The following is a 21,272-nucleotide window of genomic DNA, read 5'->3' as shown; positions in this document are numbered from 1 at the left end:
TACATGAGCAGAGAAAGCTAGGCCACACAGGACAGACATGAGAGCATGTGGCATCAATAAATCACAATCGGATTTTGACGAATTTTGCTGTTAATGTTGGTAACACGTTTGAGCTAAAAGCAACTAACACAGTTCTTAGTTGTCATGTTGCCTGTTTATAGGGATTTTAGAATTTTAAGACCATTATGAAGCCAGTTAGAGAAACATTTATAAAACCAATTCCAGCAGTGAAACAGCAGAAAACTTAATTGGTAGTATTTTTTCACCAAAATGCTATGTGAAAAGAGGCTACTGCTAAAACAATTACTTGGTTAATGGTTTACTCAAATGACAGAAAACTGTCAGGTATTTTAATGAGTGATTGTTATTTATTGGCAGAATTCAAAGTATTTGCTCCCAAATGTTAGGAAATATCTGTTTGGTATCATTGTAAACCTATTATCTTTATTGGACTGTTGGTTCAAAACAAGCAATCTGACATCACCTCAGGATCTGAAATGAATCAAAAAATAATAAATGAATTGATAGTGAAAATAACTGTTAGTTAAAGCCCTATTTCAGATGTTTGAATAGTTTTCCCATGTCTTATAGATACCCTGGCAGCACATGCAAAGAGCTTTGGTGAGTAAAAATACACATCAAGCAAACAGTAATTTTTGTAAACTTTATTGTGAAAAATCAAACAGACTGCTAAGATCAATATATATATTGATACAATGTTAATGGCCAGTAGTTCTGTTCAGCTGCAATTGTGATTCTTGAACAATGTTGTTGGAAGTCTTCAGTTCACTCAGCCCATGGGACAGATTGGTGACCAAACCCATGACTTAAAAAAAAACAAAAAACAAAAGCGCCCTCTATGAAGTCCTTCTGATCATTACCTTGTGGTGTACAAAAAGAAAAGACTTCTTACTCTAAAACCAAAATAAAAAAACTAAAAGTACAAAACTTTGGTCTGCTTCCCTTCACTGGCTGCTTCGCAAATTCATTTCAGCCACAGAGGGCAGAAGCAATCAGCTGTTTAAAAACTCCAACAACAACAAAAAAAAATCTACAAAAACAGGTTAACCTCTCTCCTATTGAAAAAAAATTATATCAACGTCATCAAAATAGGAAAGTTAAACCAGTACTCACATTTTGTCAGTCGTTTATGTGGTAGCTGAACCTCTGCTCCAAAGGCACGTCAGCTTTTACCTCCCTTACTCTCACTTCATACATATACAATGAGAACAACAGAACAAACACACTGACCTTAAATACAGAGTTAATTGAAAAAAAAAAGAAAAAAAAAAAAGAAAAAGGAAAACAACAAGACGAGTTTGAGCGTACTGTGTAACAGCGATAAAGGACTTCCTTCATCGAAGCAGTGTCTAGCCCCTCCCAGTCTAATCCCTCCCCAAAATAAATGTTCTCTTTCCCAAAAACAAATCTTCACTGCCCTCCAAAAACCTACACTCTATCTTTGTACTCTGCACTCTGCAGCTTGTACGTGTGCATGTAGGTATGTAATGTATACTGTGTGTGTGTACGTAGTGGAGTGGTCTTCAGAGGCTGGTTGTCTTGGGTTGTTAAGTGAGAGGAACTAAGGGCGTGCTAGTTTAGGTTCATGGGCCTTCAGTGTCCCAACAGCATCCTTCACTGCATGATAGATGATGTTCTTCACCTGAGGAAGATGACAGGAAAAGTCTGTTAAAACAGTGACAGACATGGAAACAATCTCCTCTCTCAGAACAATAACACCTCAAACTGACTAGGGTTGGGTATTGTTTGACTTTCCTCAATACAAGTGCAAACCAAGAGGTAACCTCCCAGGCTGAAGTGTAGCTTACATGGAAGTACTAAAAACTGCACTTCTTCGAATGGCCATTTGAGACCGGCTCAAAAAGTGAGTCAATCCCCATAGACGCCCATGTTAAAATGCCCAACTTCACAGCAGAAATAAACATGTTTACAGCCTGTTACAAAAAACAGTTTGGTCTGTATGGCTAATTTACTCCTTCATGACAAGTGTATGGGGGGTGAATTTTTATATAAATCACTAATTTTATTAAGGCTTAAAGTTCAGCATAATTGAGGGCGTGCCACATAGAGTGACAGTTGGTTGAGTGATTGCCACAAGCTGGCATGTACCAAAGTCTCAGCTCCACGCAGACCCCGCCTCTTTACTCATTTTTGGATTAGCCGGGAGTTTGGCCGAAGTCAGGTACTGGCAAGATGGCGACGGCAGAACAACCCACTCTGAGCTTCAAAACCGTTCTTCAGAAACTTATTTTGTTGCTATGGCTATTTAAGATTCCTTTAATGATACATGCAATGGAGATATCCATCGTTGGTTACTGTCCGTTACGACATTTCTTAACAGAATCCTGTCAGAAGAATTTCACTGATATTAATTACAGTTTGATATCACAAACCGACAAACGTATGCCTCCATCACTTATTCTTGCTCTTGTACCACTCTGCTACCAGCGTGCACATGTTTAAGGCTACATCCGAACCACTAAGTCTTATGGACAGAGATCGTTTTCGTTTTAAAATGAAAATGTAGTAGTGTTGATGTATCCTAAGGCACACATTTGCCTGCAGCATTAAGGCAGGTAAAAAATAGTTTCTGCTTACTACTCTTCCTAAAGGCACCTTCATGTGCTGTTTGAAAGATTTTAAAATTCACTTCACTAAAAGGAAAGATTCAGCCCAACACATACATTCTTGAAGAAAATGGATTTAAAAATAAAAATTGCTATAAGCCAACATGTAGTTATAAGCTGCTTGGAATGTACTGATATTTCATTTTGCTGCGTTCCTTTTTTCAGTATGATATAAATTGTATTGGTTGAACTTGATTTCCATCAGTTCATACTTTTATTTAATTCCTCTAAGCAACTAATAAACCTAGCCTGAATTGAAGACTCCTCTTGAACTTCAGACCAGCAGATTATAAAGATGTGAACATAGAGTTACATAAACTGTGGAGTACTGCTTAGGAACAACACTAAACAAAGATCATTCTCTAGTTACATAAATGGGAATGTGACAGTGAACTACATGTAAGAAATACACGCCAACCTGTAGCTTGTCTTCGTGGTTTGTATGAGTAGTGGACAGGTGTCTGAACTCCTGGGTCAGTCTGAAACAGTGCCTCACATGTTCAGGAGAAACAAAGTCCTCGGCCACTTTGATACAGCTGTACAGGTTGTGCACCTGGGAGGGGAAGAGCATGAATGAATGAACAAATGTGTTAGCGAGATAAGATAACACAGACATGAATCATGGAACATTCATAGATGATGAGCTATGTAAAGCAGGTTCTCAGTCTGACCTGGTGCGGCGCTCCAGCAGGGATGAATACAGCATCTCCTAAGAACTGTACAATGGCCCAGCCCTGGACGCCATATTCTTCATAGAGCCTGCGACGGAGCACCTGGTCCAGGTACCAGCTCTGGTCGTGAATGGGGTCATGGTCTGGAGGGTTTTCTTGACCCTGCTCCTCTCCCACCTGACACAGATGTAGATAAACCATACCAGACATAATGCAAGTGATTAATCTGAACCACACGAATATTTTTGGTTGTTGCTGGAAACCAGCTGATGATATCTCTGATTTTTGTACATTGCAATGGCTGTGTACGGACCTGTGACATCAGGTCGTAGGTAGTGCAACACTGTCTTTGTAAAGGACCCTGGGTCTGAGGTCAAAATATGTCACATGTTCAGCCAATGATAGTAAAGCTTGAGAGATCAGATGCTACTGACCTTGCGGAGCAGTTCTCTGATCTTCTCAGCATCCTTGGCAGCGTAGATGTGCCAGAGTGCTCCAGGTTTCTCCTTTCCCTCGTACACCCTTCGCTTCGTCATTTCATCCACATCGCCCTCCTCGATGGTGGTCATGACCTCTGGTAGACCAGACATAAACAACAACGCACAGACATACAGGGCACCAAAGGGTCAACAGCATTGTCTCTTTGATGAAAGGATTTTTTAGTAAAGGTTTCTTCTTAATTGGCCTCATGAATTCACTTCAGAGCTGTGGTTGCTGATAATTCAGCATTACTTAAACACTACTGTCTCTAATTGTATCAAGCCTCTATTCAGAGACAGTGACATGAACTGTCAAGATGCATTTCCCATCTTTCATAACATAACTCTTAAACAACTAAATTAATGTACATCCATCATACTGTTGGCACAGGGCTGTAGTTCTCAACTGGTGGTGTGTGGCCCTGAAATGGGTCACAAGTCCATTATAAGTGGACTGCAGGATTAAGTGCCATAGCAGTTTAATTCAGAAGTGGACATATTTACCACAGCTGCTATTAAACCGCTGTCTACAGCTGCATCATGTGGCTGTCATGACAAACATTCCAAGCAGCAGTCCTGTGTGTTTCCCCCCAAAGAACTGTGATAAAAAAAAAAGAAAACATGCCTTTGGCAAAAACATGACAAAGCCACAAGAGGAATAATGTTGCTGAGGCACAAAAGCATTGCAGGTTATAGAACTAATAATTTTGAGAAATCAATGAAAATGGTTCAATTTGTCAATGTTTGAGGTGTGACTACAAACATATATGGATCCTGTGGTTGGACCAGTTGAGAACCACTGGGGCAAAGAAAAGGAAAAGTTACACACTACACAATCACACTTACTGACACAACATTCACATCCACAGCCTAAGGTTGATTGTACAGAGCAGCTACTGTAACACTACTGACTGCAAGAGTATTAACATCCCATTTTAGAACGGATTCACGAGTTGTTCAGAAAGATGGTGAGTGAAAACAAACACATTAATCACTTATGTATTTGCTTCAGTGGACCTATGCCTTTGGTCAGCCAAAGGCCTCTTATTCCCGATGTTTCTCTTTGCTTTCTAATCATGTGCGTGCATCTGACGACAACAGTGTCTGTTGGGTGTATACTGGAACACTAATTATTGTTTATAAATCTTACAAGTGAATGCATGAAGCAAGACGCCGGCTAAAGCTGTATTGATTCAAAATGAACAACCTGCAAGGTGAATGCAAGAGCGAGCAGCCATGCTGATATTCCAAGTGGCTAACGTCAGGCCACTTACATGTTTCAAATGATAAGCCATGTTTGAGATTAACAAATGTTTTCTTTCAGAGTTTGCATGTCACCTTCTTCGGGTCGTCCTTTATCCTCTCAAAATGATCCCACACTTTGGAGTTCCGGCCTGAACGAGTGGCATGTAATTGCCGTAGCAGACTGTCCTCTGTTTCCTATGTGTTTCGATATTTGAGTTAGTGTGCCTGGGCCAGGAGTTGTTGGCTTGCCCCATTTGTCAGACATGCACCTTAGGCAAATAAAGAAATTGCTATACTACGTCTCTATGTCTCGTTTATTATTTTATTACTGAATACATCCAGTTAGCTTGGTTACATTACTATCTAATAACTGCTGGAACCAGTGGTTTGATTTTGATTTGATTTATTTTTCTCTGCAACCAACCAATCAAATCCTGGTCAACTAAGACAAGACCTTCTGATAAACATTTGTTCGACTATTAAGGGGGAAGCTTGTGTATGACATCTGCATGCCTGCGATCATACTGTTGGGTGTGTCTCAGTGTCACTGTGATGAGTGAGAGGAAGCCTGGGAGGAAATAGGGATGCCAATTCTAGATGCCCTTCATTCAAACTTTTCTCTCATAGTGTAAGGACCAGAGCACAGCTCACCCAAAGCTAAACTGAAGATACTCCCACTGCTGTAATTATATGAGATCTTGTTTGAACTCCATGTCAATTCATTGACGTCACGTTACTGCATGGAACTCAAACCGTACACATATTTCATAACCCTAACCCTGAAATCAACTCAGAAGAAGAAACTGTAGAAATTAAAAGGGCAACAACAAGAATTTCAATACCATCTGTTAATTCAGTTAAGGTGTAAATAAATGTGGCATTTACATAGAAATGTAGAACAGGGTACAAAATATGCCCCAGTACAAACTGACAGATGGGTCCCATTGCTCTGGCCCCTACTGCACAGATAATAACAGAAGGATGGGGTGGAGGAGTGAAGAAGGGGAGTTAGTCAAGAAGAAGGGCATGCTACAGAAGTGATACAATTTAAAGTCTACAGACCTTTGCGTCCAGAGATATCTGCCTCTGTGAATGAGAAATTTTGCCACAATGTAAATGAGTGAGACCCACTGGAGGGTCTTTTCACGGTCCTATCCAAGCGTTTCAAGCCTGGACGAACTAAAACAATATAAGCATGATGTTCAGAAGACAGCTCTGAAAATATTCTACAAGATTGTTTGGGAGAGATTAGTGAGACGAAGGATAAATGAGTAATATCCAATGTTTGAAACAAGTTTTTTCTTTTATATTATATTCTACAGAATGTCTTGGATAAGGGGAAGAAAATCAAATAATTTGCAAATAACATTGTAAATTGCATTTTGCATACTAAAATTATTATTGCTTTTGGAAAGTAATTAGTGCTTTGATAACATTTAGTGGCTCAATTAATGATGTGGTGCTACAAGTGTTACACGTGAGTGTGTGTGTGTGTGTGTGTGTGTGTGTGTGTGTGTGAGAGAGAGAGAGAGAGACACAGAGAGAAAGACCATGACAGACAGGGAGAGAGACACAGGGTGTGTTTATGTTCACTGACCTTGATCCTGGTCACCGTCTCCTTGGGGGATGCCGACATAGACCATGACGTTGACTGCATCAGATACGTCCAGATGGAGGTTCGTGGTTCCCACCTTCCTGTCTTCAGTCGAGATTAACCCTGAGGGAGAAACGGACAGCGGGAGAGAGGAGATGAAGACAAATACAGAATATAATGGAAGAAAGTGAAGAAAGAGACATCTAAGTGAGTTGACAGGTAATGAATAATTTGGCCAATCCTTCTCACCATAGGCGTTGTACATCTTAGGACCGAGGTCAGGACGCACAAAAAAGTTGGGCAGACGGGCGGCAAGGTTAAGACGACCGTCTCTTTTTGTGTACTCAGGCAAGGGGAGGTTATCCATCAGATCGTCAAACCTGGGAAAAGTATGTGAAATGAATCAAATAAATGACTGATGATGCAAATGTGTTCCACGATGTTCACGTGGCTCGTGTGGAAATAGTATTATGACCAAAATATGGTGGTTATTCCACATTTCAATACGTTTAAGAGCATGTGAAGATACCGAAATGAGATACATATCATTAAATTATCAGGATCCTGTAATGGCTCAAAAATCCATGAATGAATACAGCTGAATCCATATGTGCCAGCCATTAAATGATGTGATTTAAAAACCGTGAACTCATTTTAGCAAGATATTTATGAATCTCATTTAATTGTGTATATTGTGCATGTATATTCAATTTATATAAAATAACCTCAGATAGTATATGTTATTATTACATACAATTAGTGTAATGCACATTTGTGAACAAATACACAAGAGACATAAAAAGCAACATATTTCTGGGTTCCTCACCGTGTGGGCATCATGTCCCTGAAGTCTTCACCTGGAGGCCAATCCTTTAACTTCAACACCATGGGCTGGCCGTCAGCATCTTGCAGTCGCTCTGCATTTACAAAAAACACATTAGTCATCGTAACATAGTGGCTGGCACATCAATCCAAACAACAAAGAAGAATAATTGGTAACATTTATTTGGATAGTTCATCTACAGAGATTTTACAAATACTCTCTAACTCTTTTATTAATTCACCCTAATCATTAAGTGGTTTACTAATCGTTGGCTGAATACTCTCTGCAGGCAAAGTATCCAACTAATCATTCAGCAAAAATAGTTAGAATACTCACTCGAGATGACCTGGAAGCCGTCCCAGAAGTCTCGCACCTTCACATCAGAGATGATAGCACAGTTTCTGCAGTTGACCAGGTCTACATCCTGGTCTCCAAACTCCTCACTGAAGGCTTCCGGCCGCCACAAATTAGCTTTCAGGCGTTTATGTATCCCTGACACCAACACAGGCTGGACACAAAGGAGAAGAGATTAGACAAATGACAAAGCAACAGAATGCAATGCAGTAAAAGTTAAACCCATGTTTCTCTGACAGCCAACTATCTGGCATTGCCATATTTCATCATCATCATCCTGCAGAAAATCGAGTTTCAGTAATTGTTGTTCTTACTTGTCCCTGCTTCCAGCACTCCCTGAAGATCTTCCAGTTGTTGCTGTTGCTGGGATCCTGTAGGCAGAGGAGCCGTCCATCACAGAGCCACGAGTGTGAGGTATGTGGTTCTAAAACACTTAAGCCCATTACTCCATCCTTGCGACCACCCAATACACCAAGCTCGCCACCTTCAGAGGCCCCAGTGCGACGGCCTTCTGCCTTCTTGGTCTCCACCACGGAGGCGATGATGTGATCCAGGAAGTTCGGGAGGCTGCTCTTCAGCTTGTCACTCTGACAGGCGAAAGAGGATTTTGTTATTCAGCTATGTAGTTGTACTTAAAGGTGATTCATTTGAAGTAAAAGCCTCTATTTTCTTTGGAAGTAACCCCCTTTTTTGTAGTTTGCACCATGGCATTTTCAAATTAAAAGTTCTGGTTCATTACTACACCAGCAGATGGCAGTAACACAATTTGTAATCAATTCAGTTCATAAAATAAAACAAAATAAAACTGAGAAGAAGTATAAGAATATAAGATAAACACAAATTTAAGATATAAAACAAAAATATGAACAATGAAACAAACAATAAGAACAATAGTGCTCAAAAAATGTGGGATGTAGGAGAGATGTGCCTGTTCTGCATTGTAAGAAAACTTTCCATACGTAAACAGACATAAATTTTGAAAAGACGTGTACACTTGGACCACTTCATAAACCTACATGGAATAATAAAGGTTAATACGTACACCTGCTGAGGTAAAGACTGAGGGGAATGGTACCCCACTTTCTCCAGGGCCCTGGGGGAGTTTGCCCGGTCCGGAGTTGAGCAGATCCCGGAGACTGGAACCTTCAGGTTTAGACTGGGCCATGCTGGAGCCCAGTAACAGGCTGTTAAATAACTTAGGGCTAGAAGCAGAAGGCTTTGACAGGGCACTGAGTGAGTCCAGGCCAAAGGGAGGCCGGCTGTCTCGACTCATCATGGAGCGAAGTGAACCGGATTCTGGAAGAAGATGGCAAGAAGATGGTGACTTCAACTTAACTATAGATTCTGACCTTTTTATGCGCCTAGATTATACTGACTCTACATTGCCTCTTTCCTACTTACCCTTGGTGTCATCCTTGGCTTTCTGTGTGGCCAAGTCTGCCAGCCAATGCAGAGCAGAGCTGTTGCCCTCTCCTGATGAGCGTGACTCCTTGGCAGAGGACTGGGTGAGGTTACAGGGGGAGGATGTACCACTGGTGGAGTTACTAGTACTGCCCACACTTTCCCCACCCCCACTGTCTGATGGTGCTGCTGTTTGTGTAGTTTCTGTTTTAATCGCCAACACTTCTCCCTCTGCTTTTGGAGTGGTGCCAATACCTGAAGCTGCAGCTGCAAGGCCACCGCCACCACCACCGCTCGTTGTAGACTGCTGAGACAAGCACCACCAGATGTTAGAGCCTTCAAGTTAACACTTAAAATAGAGAAATACAGACTCAGAGAAGGATGCTGTAGCACAAAAGTACCTGTGAAATCCCATTGGGAGCACTAGGGCGCACTAGAGGCTTGGTGTGTCTACTGGCACAGGGACAATTGGCCTTTATACCCCACTTGCCCCTTGCTGAATGAACCATGTCTCCTATGTTGTAAAGAGCTAAAAGAGAAAGGCAATGAAATCAGTCATTACAGCTTTTATTATACCCACACAATATCATATTTAATACTTGATGCTCGTGGGCTGTGGATTTATAGATTTATGATTCAATCATGATGTAAATGTTACCTGTCCCGGGTATAATCTGCGTAGGCATGAGGTTCTGTGGCTCATGAGGTTGACCTTTGGCACATTTCAACCATGAGAAAACCTCATCCTCCGGACCTTCATCTACATCTAAAGGAAAGAACATGTTAGCCTGTGAGTTTCAAAAGCACTAACCCTAAAAACACGTCACTAAGTATCAACCTTGTCAACATGTTTCTGTTATTGTAATAAAATAAATAAATAAAACACAACAAAAGAAAACAAGTTAGGTTAACACAGTAACGATGTAGTTAACAGGTTAACTTAAACTCTAAATGTCACTGTAATGACTCACCCTCCCTTGGCCTGTTCCTGCGGAGTCGATAGCAGTCAAGACACACTCCAAAGCCACACTTGCGGCAGACCCAGTGGATGTTGAACAGGGTGGTCTCACACACGTCACACATTTCTCTGACGCCTCGCACGGCACGTTTCCACGCCACTTTCTCTGAAGGACAAGCCAAAGGAAAAAAAATAAACAGGATTACACACTTGACACTTCTGACAGGTTGAGTGTGGAGACAAAAATGTAGGACGAAAGCACAAGACAAGACACTAAATGTGAAGAAAACATGAGCTCGGACAAGATCAGCGAGATGCCTTTATACTCACGGTGAGGTTCCACCATCATCATGGCTTCCTTCTCAGACATGACCAACTGGCAGAACTGGTCTCCCACATTGGCCAGGATGTACTTGGATGTATCGAGGTCAAGCCCCTCTTGGACAGCTGGTGCAGGTAGCCACAGTCCCATAGCCATGGAGTCACTCTGCTGAGGACTCAGGAAGCCTTCTACACGCAGTACACCTTTACGAGTGAAAGCCAACCTGGTCACAGGGGAAAAAAAAAAAATTCAATAAATCATAGTTTCTAATGATAGCATAATTTATTCTGATAACTGCTCTTTATGATACTCTAACACAAAGTTAGACAATATTGCAACAACCATCATATAATCCACACCTTCTGAAGTGGAAGAAACGACAGGCTACATTTGGGTCATCGTCATCATCGCTGTCTTCGTCTGTATTCCGATATTTACGGTAACGCTCCAGGCGGCACTCGCGGCACTTGTGCAAGTGAGGGGCCACATTGATGCAGGAACCATCCTGGAGAAAGGACTCACCAGACTGCTTCAAACGACGCACCTTGCTCTGGTCTTTTAACACAGACTGGCCCACTGGAGGAAACAACTTGGTGTTAATTCGGTTGCTCAGTTTGTTACCACAAAGGATTCAGAAGGTTCCTAACAGTGGATAAGACTTACCTTTGAAAGGCTTGTTACGTGGACGGCTCTTAGAAGCCCCTTGGACTTTAGTTTTCTGCAACATGGCCCCATCCTTGGCAGGGTGTGGTGGCCCTCCTGGGACTTGGCCTTTCTCCAGGCCTTCCTCATTCTCACTCAGGTCTGACAGGTCACTGTTGCTGCTAGAGTCAGAGTCACGTTTGGATGAATGGCCTCTTTCCTCCAGGGTAAACTTCTGAGACTGGCTCTGGTCAAAGGACACGGGCACTTCCTCCATTCCACCAGGGCCAGTGCTTCCAAACATGGGGCAGCCTGAGGTGGATGTAGGCATCTCTCCAGCCTCTTGCTCCTCCTTTGTCACAGCCCCCTCACTCTGTGACCTCTGAGATGAAGCTGGTGCAGGAGAGGAGGAAGAGCTCGGTGAAGCAGCTGCTGAGAGTGCTGGGAAAGGGGAAGACAGAATCCCCTTAGGTGGCTCTGCCATAGTGAAGAGGTTTGGCTTGCTGTCTGAGGCAGGACCCAGGGTCTGTGGCTCAGCCCCACTGAGTCCAGCAAAGGGCGTGTGGGAGGTTTTGTCCCCATATGCCAGAAATGGATTAGTAGGCTCTTGTGAGGCTTGCAGAAAAAGGTTCTGGTGGCTATCTGAAGTATTAAAACCAGATTGCAGTCCTAAGCCCCCCGCTGAAGTTCCATTATTACTGCTCTTCTTGGAAGTACTTTGACCACCAACACTTAGACCCGAGCCTCTTCCTACTGCAGAGCCACCCATGCCCTGGAAGGCTGGTGATGATTTGTTGAGCACACCATTTCCCGTTGGATGGGTCTCAGGCACTTTGGGCTGCTCAGGCTTTTTCAGCCCTTCAGTGGAGGTTGCAGGCTTGAAAAGGCTTGGGGGCTCTTTACTCAGGCTCTCAGACACTGCGGTGAAGTAATTGGTGTCCTTGGATTGGGTCTGACCAGCAGTTAGGCTTGGACTGGAGCCTGAATTCTGGGTCATGCACTGGAAAAACAAGTTTTGGTCTTGCTGGGATTGAGTCTCGTTCTTTGCTCCACCAAAGCCAAAGCCAAAAGGCCGGGGAGCATCCTGGGAGGTTGTGGTAGTGGTAGGAGCTCCATTGGTCTGAGAGGTAACGTCTCCAAATACAGGAGCAGCGGGCACAGCCTGAGGCAAACGAAAACCCAAGGCAGTTTTAGAGCCCTGAGAAACAAAACAATATGGTGAAGTAAAATGATATTAACAACAGATACAAAACTATGGTGAAATCACATAATGGTACTGACGGTATTGATCATATTGATTTTCTTACCTCAGTCTGGCTTCCCCAGGTGGGGGCTTTAGGACTAAAACCCACAGAGGCAGAAAGTGCCACACTAGGGACACTGTCATGTGACCAAGAAATGGTGACAGGGCCCGGGGAAACAAGAGCAGCTGTTTTGGAAAAGGCCGACTGGGAGGCCTCCTCTCGGTCTGGCTGGGGGGATGGGGAGGCCTTGGGGGCAGGAGCACCAGGGACCAGGCTTGGCATCTGGCCTAGTGAAGGAAAAGATGTGGTGGAGAAGGGAGAGGGGGCTGGTTTGAGGGGAGGAGGGGTGGGGGTGAGGGTAACGTTGGTGGTGGAGTCTGCTGCCCCTTGTGTGGAGAGTGAGCGACCGTTTTCTTTGACGTGGGCTGGATAACGAGGAGGAGTAGCATTTGATTGGTCCATTTGGAGTGAGGAATTGGTGTTGGGGGATGACACTCTGCCCTGAGGAAAGCTTCCTTCTGAAGAGCTTCCGTTTTTGGTTGTGCTGCTGACTCTTTCGCCGGAGTCTCCAACCCAGATCCCCATCCCATCCACTGGGGTTTTGTTGGAGTCACCACAGTTTTGTGCATCAGCTCCCGCGTCTCCTGCTCCTTTAAAACGTTTCAAGTTCAAGTCATCCTCACCTTCGGAGGCAGTCCTACGTCTGCGTCCACTGTCAGCCTTCATTGTTTCACTGTCCTTCCTTCGCCGCCCATTCTTGCCAAGCTAAAAAGGAAGAAAATGTTAAGAAGTTGTTCTATTAATACATTTTAAAAAGTCCAAAGCTGAAAATACTTTCACCACTTTAACAAAATATATAGCAGGGTACAACCAATTACACAGTATAGTTAGGTTCATAATATGAAAACCTTACCTCCTCCTCTGCCAGCATGACATGTATCACACGAGGATCTACGATCTGATTTTCTTCTCCCTACAGCACAAAGGTGGTATTTAAGTGGCATCCTTTAACACCATGGCCAGAATTTATTCAGGCAAAAAATAAGCGTTATTTACCTTATCCAAGGTAATCTCCATAATGTGTGAGATGGGGTCGTGCTGTGAGACCAGTCCTAAGGCCCAGCACTCCTCAAACTCTGGCTGGTACACACGAACCCTTCGTCCTTGAATAGTGTATGATCCTGAGGGCAAGTACAGTGAGAAAAATTGTTAATGAATTACATTTTGGTAAATTTAAAACATATGCAGGGGATGTAAAAAAGATGGTACACTAGTACTCATATTTAAATTATTATATAGATTTGTTTTCTTTCAAGAGTGAAAGCATCAACATAAATAGCTAAGCAGCATCAGCAGCATCTTGCCTGCACTGTGCAACAGTATCCAGTCTGCATCTCCGTGACAACTATTGCAGCAGGCATCCGATGCATATTGCATCCGATGAATCTACACTTTGCTTTATCAACAACATTTTCTGCATCAGAAACACAATAATTTGCAGTCACTGTTGTTAGTCCATCAATATCATGACTGCTTAACATCATCTTCTTTAACTACATCTATGATAAATGCCAGTTTAAGCATTTCAAATGAACAGCAATTCCAGTGTTACTAATTTGAGCATGTGCCAAAAATTACAACATTACACATGAAACATCGAGACAAAATACCCCAGAGAACACATGGAGGTAGTAAAGGAAAACAACATAAAAACTTGTGAACGTGGAGTCTCACCCTTCCTGAAGATCTCCTGCAGTTCAAAGTCAGTGTGCCAGCTGGAGATGGCAGCCTGCAGAGATGGCTGCTCCAACAGCAAAGGGTGTCTTATGTCTTTATCAACCTGTAGAAGGACACAATGCACACTGTCCTGAAAAAGTTCTAGCTGTTCAGCAATAATGTGGAACAATAATGTGGGAAACTAGAATATTACATGAAAGAAAAGAACGCCAGTGTTGCAACTAACAGTTATTAATTCATTGGTTCATCGTATTAATTTAAAAATGCCAAGTGTCCTGCACAAAAAGGATATTTGTTGTGTCTGATAAACAGTCACAAACTAAAGGTATTCAGTTTACAGTCATAAGAAGCAGAAAAGAGCAAGGAAATCATATCTGAGAAGCTGAAGCAGAAAATGTTTCTACTAAAGGATTAACAAACACTGTAAAACAAACGTACACACCTCAAACCTCTGGACAGTTTTGTTATCAGGCAGGAACTCAAAATTCTTGCTTCCAAAATACTCCACAGGAACCAATGATCCTAAACCCACTCTATCCACAAGGGAGCGGAAGGCCTGAGGGAAAAGACAAAACCATTCAATTCTTCGACCCTGTAGAAAACTACTAATCTGTATTCACTTCAGCAGCAAAAGGGCCAGAGGAAAATGACCTTTTTACATCTTTTTCTTCAGCTCATAATAACCACATGGACACATTAACTGAGGTAACACATAGGCTGAAGCGCAAGCACGGGAAAATGGCCATCTGCACTGGGCACAAACAGAAACAAGCTGTGACTACAGTTGTGAGCCCAGTCCAGCGAGAAAGGTAGGCCTGGGAAATTAAAAGTGTCTGACACAAGAGTTTGGGGAAAAGTGCAAATTTCATTTTCAAATCAATCACAGTGACCTGGAAATTCAAATATGTGTATTCAGATCAAAGTCACATCAATAGTTATCCAATTTATTGTCAATTTATTCCCACATATAAAATTGACCTTAAACACGTTTTAAGATATCAGATTACATGCAACGTTTTCCACAATTACATGTTCACATTACATATCTAATCTGTGCCACAGGGCTAAAAATATAAATTGATCCATTTTTGATTTGTCATAGGCGACGTAAAGCCAAACTAAGAGCTTAGGTTACTGAATGGAACTATGATTGCCAAATAGGACTGAGTGTATCTGGCAGCCTTGTGCTGATGACCCACTTCAACAAGCAGCCTTGATCGTTTCAAGGCTTGAGTTGTATGCATGAAGCAGACAGTTTGCTCACATCCGCTGTCCAACTGATCACTCACCAGAGCAGGCCAGGCAGTCGCTGATGCTGGGGCTCCAGTAGTCCCAGTACCATCACTCCGATTGGCCCAAACAATAGAGTCTTCTACCAACACAGCTTTCACCCCTACATCGTACACCTGCACCCAGGAACAACGCTGCGAAGCATTCTCAAACTCTAAAAACACCTGCAGTTAGAAAAACGGAGAGAGTCAGAACATAAACATGAGAACTTTTCAGATATAAGACAGCTACAGTTAGTGAACTAGAGTGCTACCTGAGGAGGTGACTAAACGTTTCATTAAATCAAAACTCAAATTCGAGCAACTATAGTAAATATAATTATTAAAAAATACAGTGCAGTGTGGAAACATGTTCAACTTAACATTTTCTGGGAAACACAACACATTTTCATAACTGCAACGACACTTTTTCCAAAAGTTTTCCACCGCATGGTACTGACACAACTCTCCTCGCTTTTTGTACCAGGTACTTCTTTTTCTGCTTCATATAGTACTCACTTAGTGCAGCATCGTTACTATAGCGATGATGCACAACGCTATCGTGATGTCATTTTCAACACAACACATAAATGAACAATGGAGGATTTTGTAAAGCTGCACCAGCCTGGATTTGTGGGTTGCCACATTGGAGGTAACAGAAATGTAACAGGCTATAACGAGCAGTGTTCAGTTGCCTGGTTGGCAATGATGACGCAATACCATTTATGTCATCCTTTTGTTTGTAAACTTTTCATGTCATGCCATTTATAACAGTACGACAGATCTGTGTACATCTAAGTTTGTATATGTCACGCACTGGTACAATATGATCATACACAACTTTATCTTGTTCACATTTTTTACAAATCAGACTTCAGAGTGGCCTTGTACTGCGAGAGCAACACAGAGTAGGATAAGTTAGATAACACAGAAGGAGGAGGTGACTGACTGGGTGACTGTCCCTCTGGCAGGATCATAAGGAGAAGTGCCTGTCAATCAGTTATCTTGTTACTTTTGTTAAAAAGAAAAACTTGATGATTATATGGCAGACACAGACCTTAGAAAGGCAACATTAAGATAATGGCTTCAAGCATAAGAGTCCACTGTTGATGACTTAATGCAAATAAAATGGTATTTATTCAGTATGCAGTATCTGCTGTACTTAAAGTATTTTTTAATGTTATATACTTTGTAACTGTATTCTAGGTTTTTTTTCACACAAACTGGTTGTTAAGTGTGTTTTATTTGAATTAAGAAGATGATATGCACAAATCAGGGAAGCTCAAATTTTCATAATCCTTCATTTAACTAGGTAGCCTGGGTGAGTATGACTGGCCTTTCTTAGAAACACCCAGACAGATAGACACTAATAACCCATACAGGATGCCCAGCACAATCACAGAGAAGAAGCTCAACTCAAGCATTTTGAGCACTAAGAAGTCCAAAGACATTCTTTAAGAACATGTCGCATTTACTATAATCATCTCTCTTAATGCAAGATATTTTTGTCATGCATCCTCTTTTCTGTGTTAAAATAACAGAATGAAACTGGTATGCGCCGATTAACAATGGATAATCCAACTGAACAATAAACTCCTTGGGCAATACTTCAAAATTTAAATGAACAACTGCACATGGTTTAACTTCACAACACACAGACCTGGGCTCATGTGCTGAGTGAGAGATTTTTGACCACTGACTTTTATCACACTTTCTGGAGACACCACAACACCTCGTATTTGTCACAGTTGTAAAACATAGATAAATGAAGTTTATTATTTTGTGGATTTGAGAGAAGTAACACACAGCAGACACCGCTAAGCCTTTGACTACAGCTGCTTTATGTAACAGAGAAAGCTGTGAGAAACTTATCAGCGTGCCTGACTCCCACTGCTGCTTCTAGTAAAATCAGATTTGTTTAAACTCAGGGTGGGAATTTCTTGAAATGTTATTGATTAACGCCATTGATGCAACTAACTAACCAATTACCCACCTGCTTCGATTTAAAAAGAACAAGAGTTGTAGAGTGAGTAAGAGAGAAAGAGAAGTTAAATTGAAGCTGAAACTTGGGTTTAGTTGCTATTTATTTCACTGCGGTTACTTGTGCCAAAGCTGAAAAGCTCCAGTAAAAAAACATTCTGTAGGCAGCAAACTTTCTGAGATAACATCAGGACAACTGCTGGCTACGTAGCCATGCAGCAGAGAGATGACATGGGAATAAAAAAAAACTGAGCAAATAAAACCCCAAAATATCTGCTAGCTAGATAGCAACATAGGCAACTGAAAATATATGTCTATCCTTTAATTCAGGTCAGTCAACTTTTCAAGTAAAGACGCCCAGAACACAAGTTTTAAATGACTCCCGTTTTTAATGTACGTAAAAATGTAATGTAAAAATTCAGATCCCTGGTCCGATCACAATCACACAGTCAATCAATCATACATTTCTTTCAAACCTTTGAAAGGATTAACTGACAAGTGGTTGTTTAAATTTGGAGTTTTCCGAGTCAGTATTCAACAATGAATCAAACACAAATCCCTGTTGAACTCAATAAGGTGTCACTGCACAGTTCTGTAGATGTCTGGACAAGTAAAAAGACCAACAACAGTGCACTGACTGGCTGCATAGGTATTATGCTTATTATACAGTTATTTCTGTATCACAGATCTGTACACAAATGACCAAGGTAATACTTGAAGACTTGAGGTACCATAAGGTGGTGACATAGCCTTTAAGCAAGGGGTGGGAAATATTGACAGAAATCAAACCTCCTTATATTATTTTGCCATACTATAGTCCATATTAATTAAGGGTGTAACAGTGTTTTCTTGTGCAGTATTCCATAGTTAAAAGGAATGATAAACAATGTGTATCTGGACCTACTGCCTGAATTTGTGTGGACTTTTTTATTAAAAAGGTTCTGGTATCAACATACCTAGTGTCACGTTCCCATATGTTTAGATTATCACCCAGCTGTACTCAAAACACACGACCTTTCTGCCAACAATCTGCACTGCCATCTTCTTCACAAACCACTTAATCTAGCCCCTTAAAAGGCTTTTAAAGTTTTAGCACACAAACAGGTTTTTGTGTTTTTTTTTCTACGGATCCAGTTGCCATGCTGGTTATTTTTCAAGCTCCTGTTACATCAGAAAATTGGCATTTGCTCCGGTTGGTTGAGATCAGGTAACAATCGGGAGGCTGGTGGGAATCAGAGAAATAAAACTTTCCATAAAACCCATATTTATTTTCTTAGCTCAAAAACTGAAATGACTACTGGTGACCCATTACATACTCTATGGAGCATGGTAATGACATGAATTTCAAATTTACTGAACAGGTGTGTAGTCCTACATAGTCTTCATTTTGACTTATTTGTTGTAATGAAAATAGGTTTTGAAAGTAGACACTAACATGGGAGAGAACCTGTTTTTGACAGTATCTCTATCCCTGTGAATCAGTCCTCAACACAATTGTCTCAACTATCTTGTCAAAGTTCAAAATAATTGGACATAAGACTAATTTCACTCACAGAAAAAAAAGATTTCTAAGCACCAGCCCCATTAAATTTCTACCAATAATGGATCAAATTTTCCAACAAACACCCATTTTGGTGAATGTACATCTAGGAAAAGAGAACCTGTCCTGTTCTGCAAGAGACAAACATACACCCTCCTACTTTACAGGAAATCATTGTTTTGTCTGCTTATTTCCAACAAATAAAAGGTGCATTTCTGCAACAACACAAAGGATCATCACTGATTATTATCTATAAAAAAAATATGAATTGTCCTTTGTTTAATACATACAACAGCCAAAGTGGACATTTATAATTTGTTTAATCCTCACCCTACGTACTGTTAAACTAGATGATTTTATTGATTGAATTCCTGTACAAATCAAGTGTTCACATTAAATTCTGCATTCCTTTAACTATTAAGTGTGCACTTTTATGTAGGTCACCCACCACCCCTTTTTTTCCCCACAAATCTCACTCAAACGACCCAGCAATGTAGCTACCCTGCACAACCTACACTAAACATATCATGGGAATATTAGTTTCATTCATTCAAGTTTGTATTAAATTATAAACTTTAGTGTTAGTCTGAACATTTAACAAGATCAACCCCACAGTAAAGTCTTAGAAATTCCTGGTTCACCCTCATATGAACTTGCGAGGCCTTTAACTAGACTATCGCAGCTAATGCTGTTATACACTGCTGCTTTACACCAAACTATTACAATGTCGTGACCGTTTAATTAGATGTAACGCATCTGCGCTTTGCAATTTATTGCTACGAGGTAACGATTAACATTGCTGCAGCTGAATGTAATTAGTTTTAAAAAAAGCTAAAAAGCGAACAAAGCAAAGGCCAAAAAATCCCCGGCCTCGAGTTTAGCTTCGCCTCACTGCCTGCGACTTGTAGTTAGCTATTATATGCATGAGCTAACGTTAATTTTCGACAAATGTACGGACATTGACGATTAAAAACGAGCTCATTAAGGTTAAAAAAACCCCTACTTAATGGCTAGCACACATTTTATATATGTATAGTGGGTATCTCGCTATGCACTACGGCATCATTTGTATGTAAACACTGACCGTCAGCCCTGCAGCAGTGGTTGTTGTTGTCGCCTCTCCGCTAACCTCCGGGGCGGCCAGGCCCATAACACTCACTGCCCGCACCGTCCCCCGGAGCCAGTCCCGGGCCCAAGCAGCCTGCTCCGGCTCGGATCCGTTCGCGGACCTGCCGTCGTCGAGGAGCAAAAGCAGACGCTTCCCTATCAATTCGAGAGAGTCCCCCATGGTTTGCTCGTAAGCTAGCTGCCTTTAGTGAGCCACCATGAACAGTGTAACTTCTTCGCCTGGGATGGGAACTCAAGTACGGCAGAAGACGAGCAGAAAACGGCTGCAACGACTTTATATTCAACGTTAGCGCACAAGAGAGTTTGTCTCACCCGTTGCACCCGCGGGCACGAAGCGGCGGACCGAGTCACGCCAGGAATTCACAGAGTCGAGATGTTATTGTCCTCGGTGCTAACGCGACTATCCTGCTCTGTCCGCCATTGAGCCCTGCAACAATCAAACGCACTCCTCGTAGACAGGCAGCACTGCGGACACAGAGAGCGAGTGTGTGTGGAAACAGCGGCCTCTAGCGGCGGGCCTGCGGACCGCACTGGTTCGCACTGTGCGCTGTAAGATGCTTTGTTTTTCAGGGTTTTCCGCAGTGTTACAGCGGAGGTGAACCACCTTGCCTAAAATAAAGAAATAAAAAGTTCTGTCTCTTAAATGAAATAAAAAACTATATCCTACTGAATTTTTTGAGACAGATAATCATGTTGATATTTGTTGCAAAGATCTGAACATGGCCGATATTAATTTTTGTTTTTGACAAGTAGCACATATTTTAACATAACATAACAAATGACTTATATTCAATCCATGTAGCTATTGTTTAGGCAGTTTCCTACAAGCTAAATGCCTCACAGTTTAGGTGGCTCACCATACATACGGGTGTAAACCAGTCTCTTATTCCAGATGTTGAAATATTTCAAAACATTGCAATTTAAAAGTTTTGAACAGCAACGAAACCTGGGGGTACATATCACAGAAGTGTCCTTTTCGATTATTATAAATATCATCATTATTATTATTACTATTATTATTATTGGAATTGCTGTTATTTTATTTAAGAATGGTTAATTTACGAGTGTGAAATAATGACACAATGACATTTTTGTTGGAAATAAAGAATAACATAATAAATGATAATTGCAATGCATATGTAAAACATACATATACAATTCAAAGCAGTGGTAGTAGTAGTAGGTAGTAGTAGTAGTAGTAATAGTATGTAGTAGTAGTAGTAATAGTATGTAGTAGT

The 21,272-nt window shown here is 41.5% G+C and overlaps 1 protein-coding gene across 4 annotated transcripts; it reads right to left on the bottom strand.

Moving 5' to 3' along the window:
• Positions 1–650: 650 nt before the first annotated feature.
• kdm3b (lysine (K)-specific demethylase 3B) lies at positions 651–20,477 on the bottom strand. 4 transcript variants are annotated; one of them, XM_023396068.2, is made up of 25 exons: positions 19,991–20,477; positions 15,408–15,572; positions 14,561–14,674; positions 14,116–14,221; positions 13,438–13,562; positions 13,295–13,354; positions 12,445–13,146; positions 11,159–12,335; positions 10,855–11,071; positions 10,504–10,718; positions 10,187–10,339; positions 9,874–9,981; positions 9,617–9,744; positions 9,216–9,522; positions 8,857–9,110; positions 8,129–8,401; positions 7,797–7,968; positions 7,464–7,554; positions 6,887–7,017; positions 6,641–6,760; positions 6,106–6,129; positions 3,754–3,893; positions 3,320–3,496; positions 3,067–3,201; positions 651–1,663 (listed from the first exon to the last, which is right to left on the bottom strand). In XM_023396068.2, exons 1-25 carry the CDS (start codon positions 20,192–20,194, stop codon positions 1,583–1,585), a joined length of 5,379 nt encoding a protein of 1,792 aa, XP_023251836.1. In that variant the 5' UTR covers positions 20,195–20,477; the 3' UTR covers positions 651–1,582. The 4 variants fall into 4 exon arrangements, with proteins under 4 accessions (XP_023251836.1, XP_023251837.1, XP_023251838.1 ...); XM_023396069.2 differs by having other exon boundaries at positions 9,216–9,519; XM_023396070.2 differs by having other exon boundaries at positions 11,159–12,299.
• Positions 20,478–21,272: the final 795 nt, after the last annotated feature.

This window comes from Seriola lalandi, unplaced genomic scaffold (assembly GCF_002814215.2).
Source record: "Seriola lalandi dorsalis isolate HSWRI2012SDOR001 ecotype SW California unplaced genomic scaffold, Sedor1 jcf7180002054973, whole genome shotgun sequence".
In the NCBI taxonomy this organism is placed as follows: Eukaryota; Metazoa; Chordata; class Actinopteri; order Carangiformes; family Carangidae; genus Seriola; species Seriola lalandi.
The sequence above is the reverse complement of the archived record's forward strand: the minus strand, read 5'-3'. Positions and strand labels throughout refer to the sequence as shown.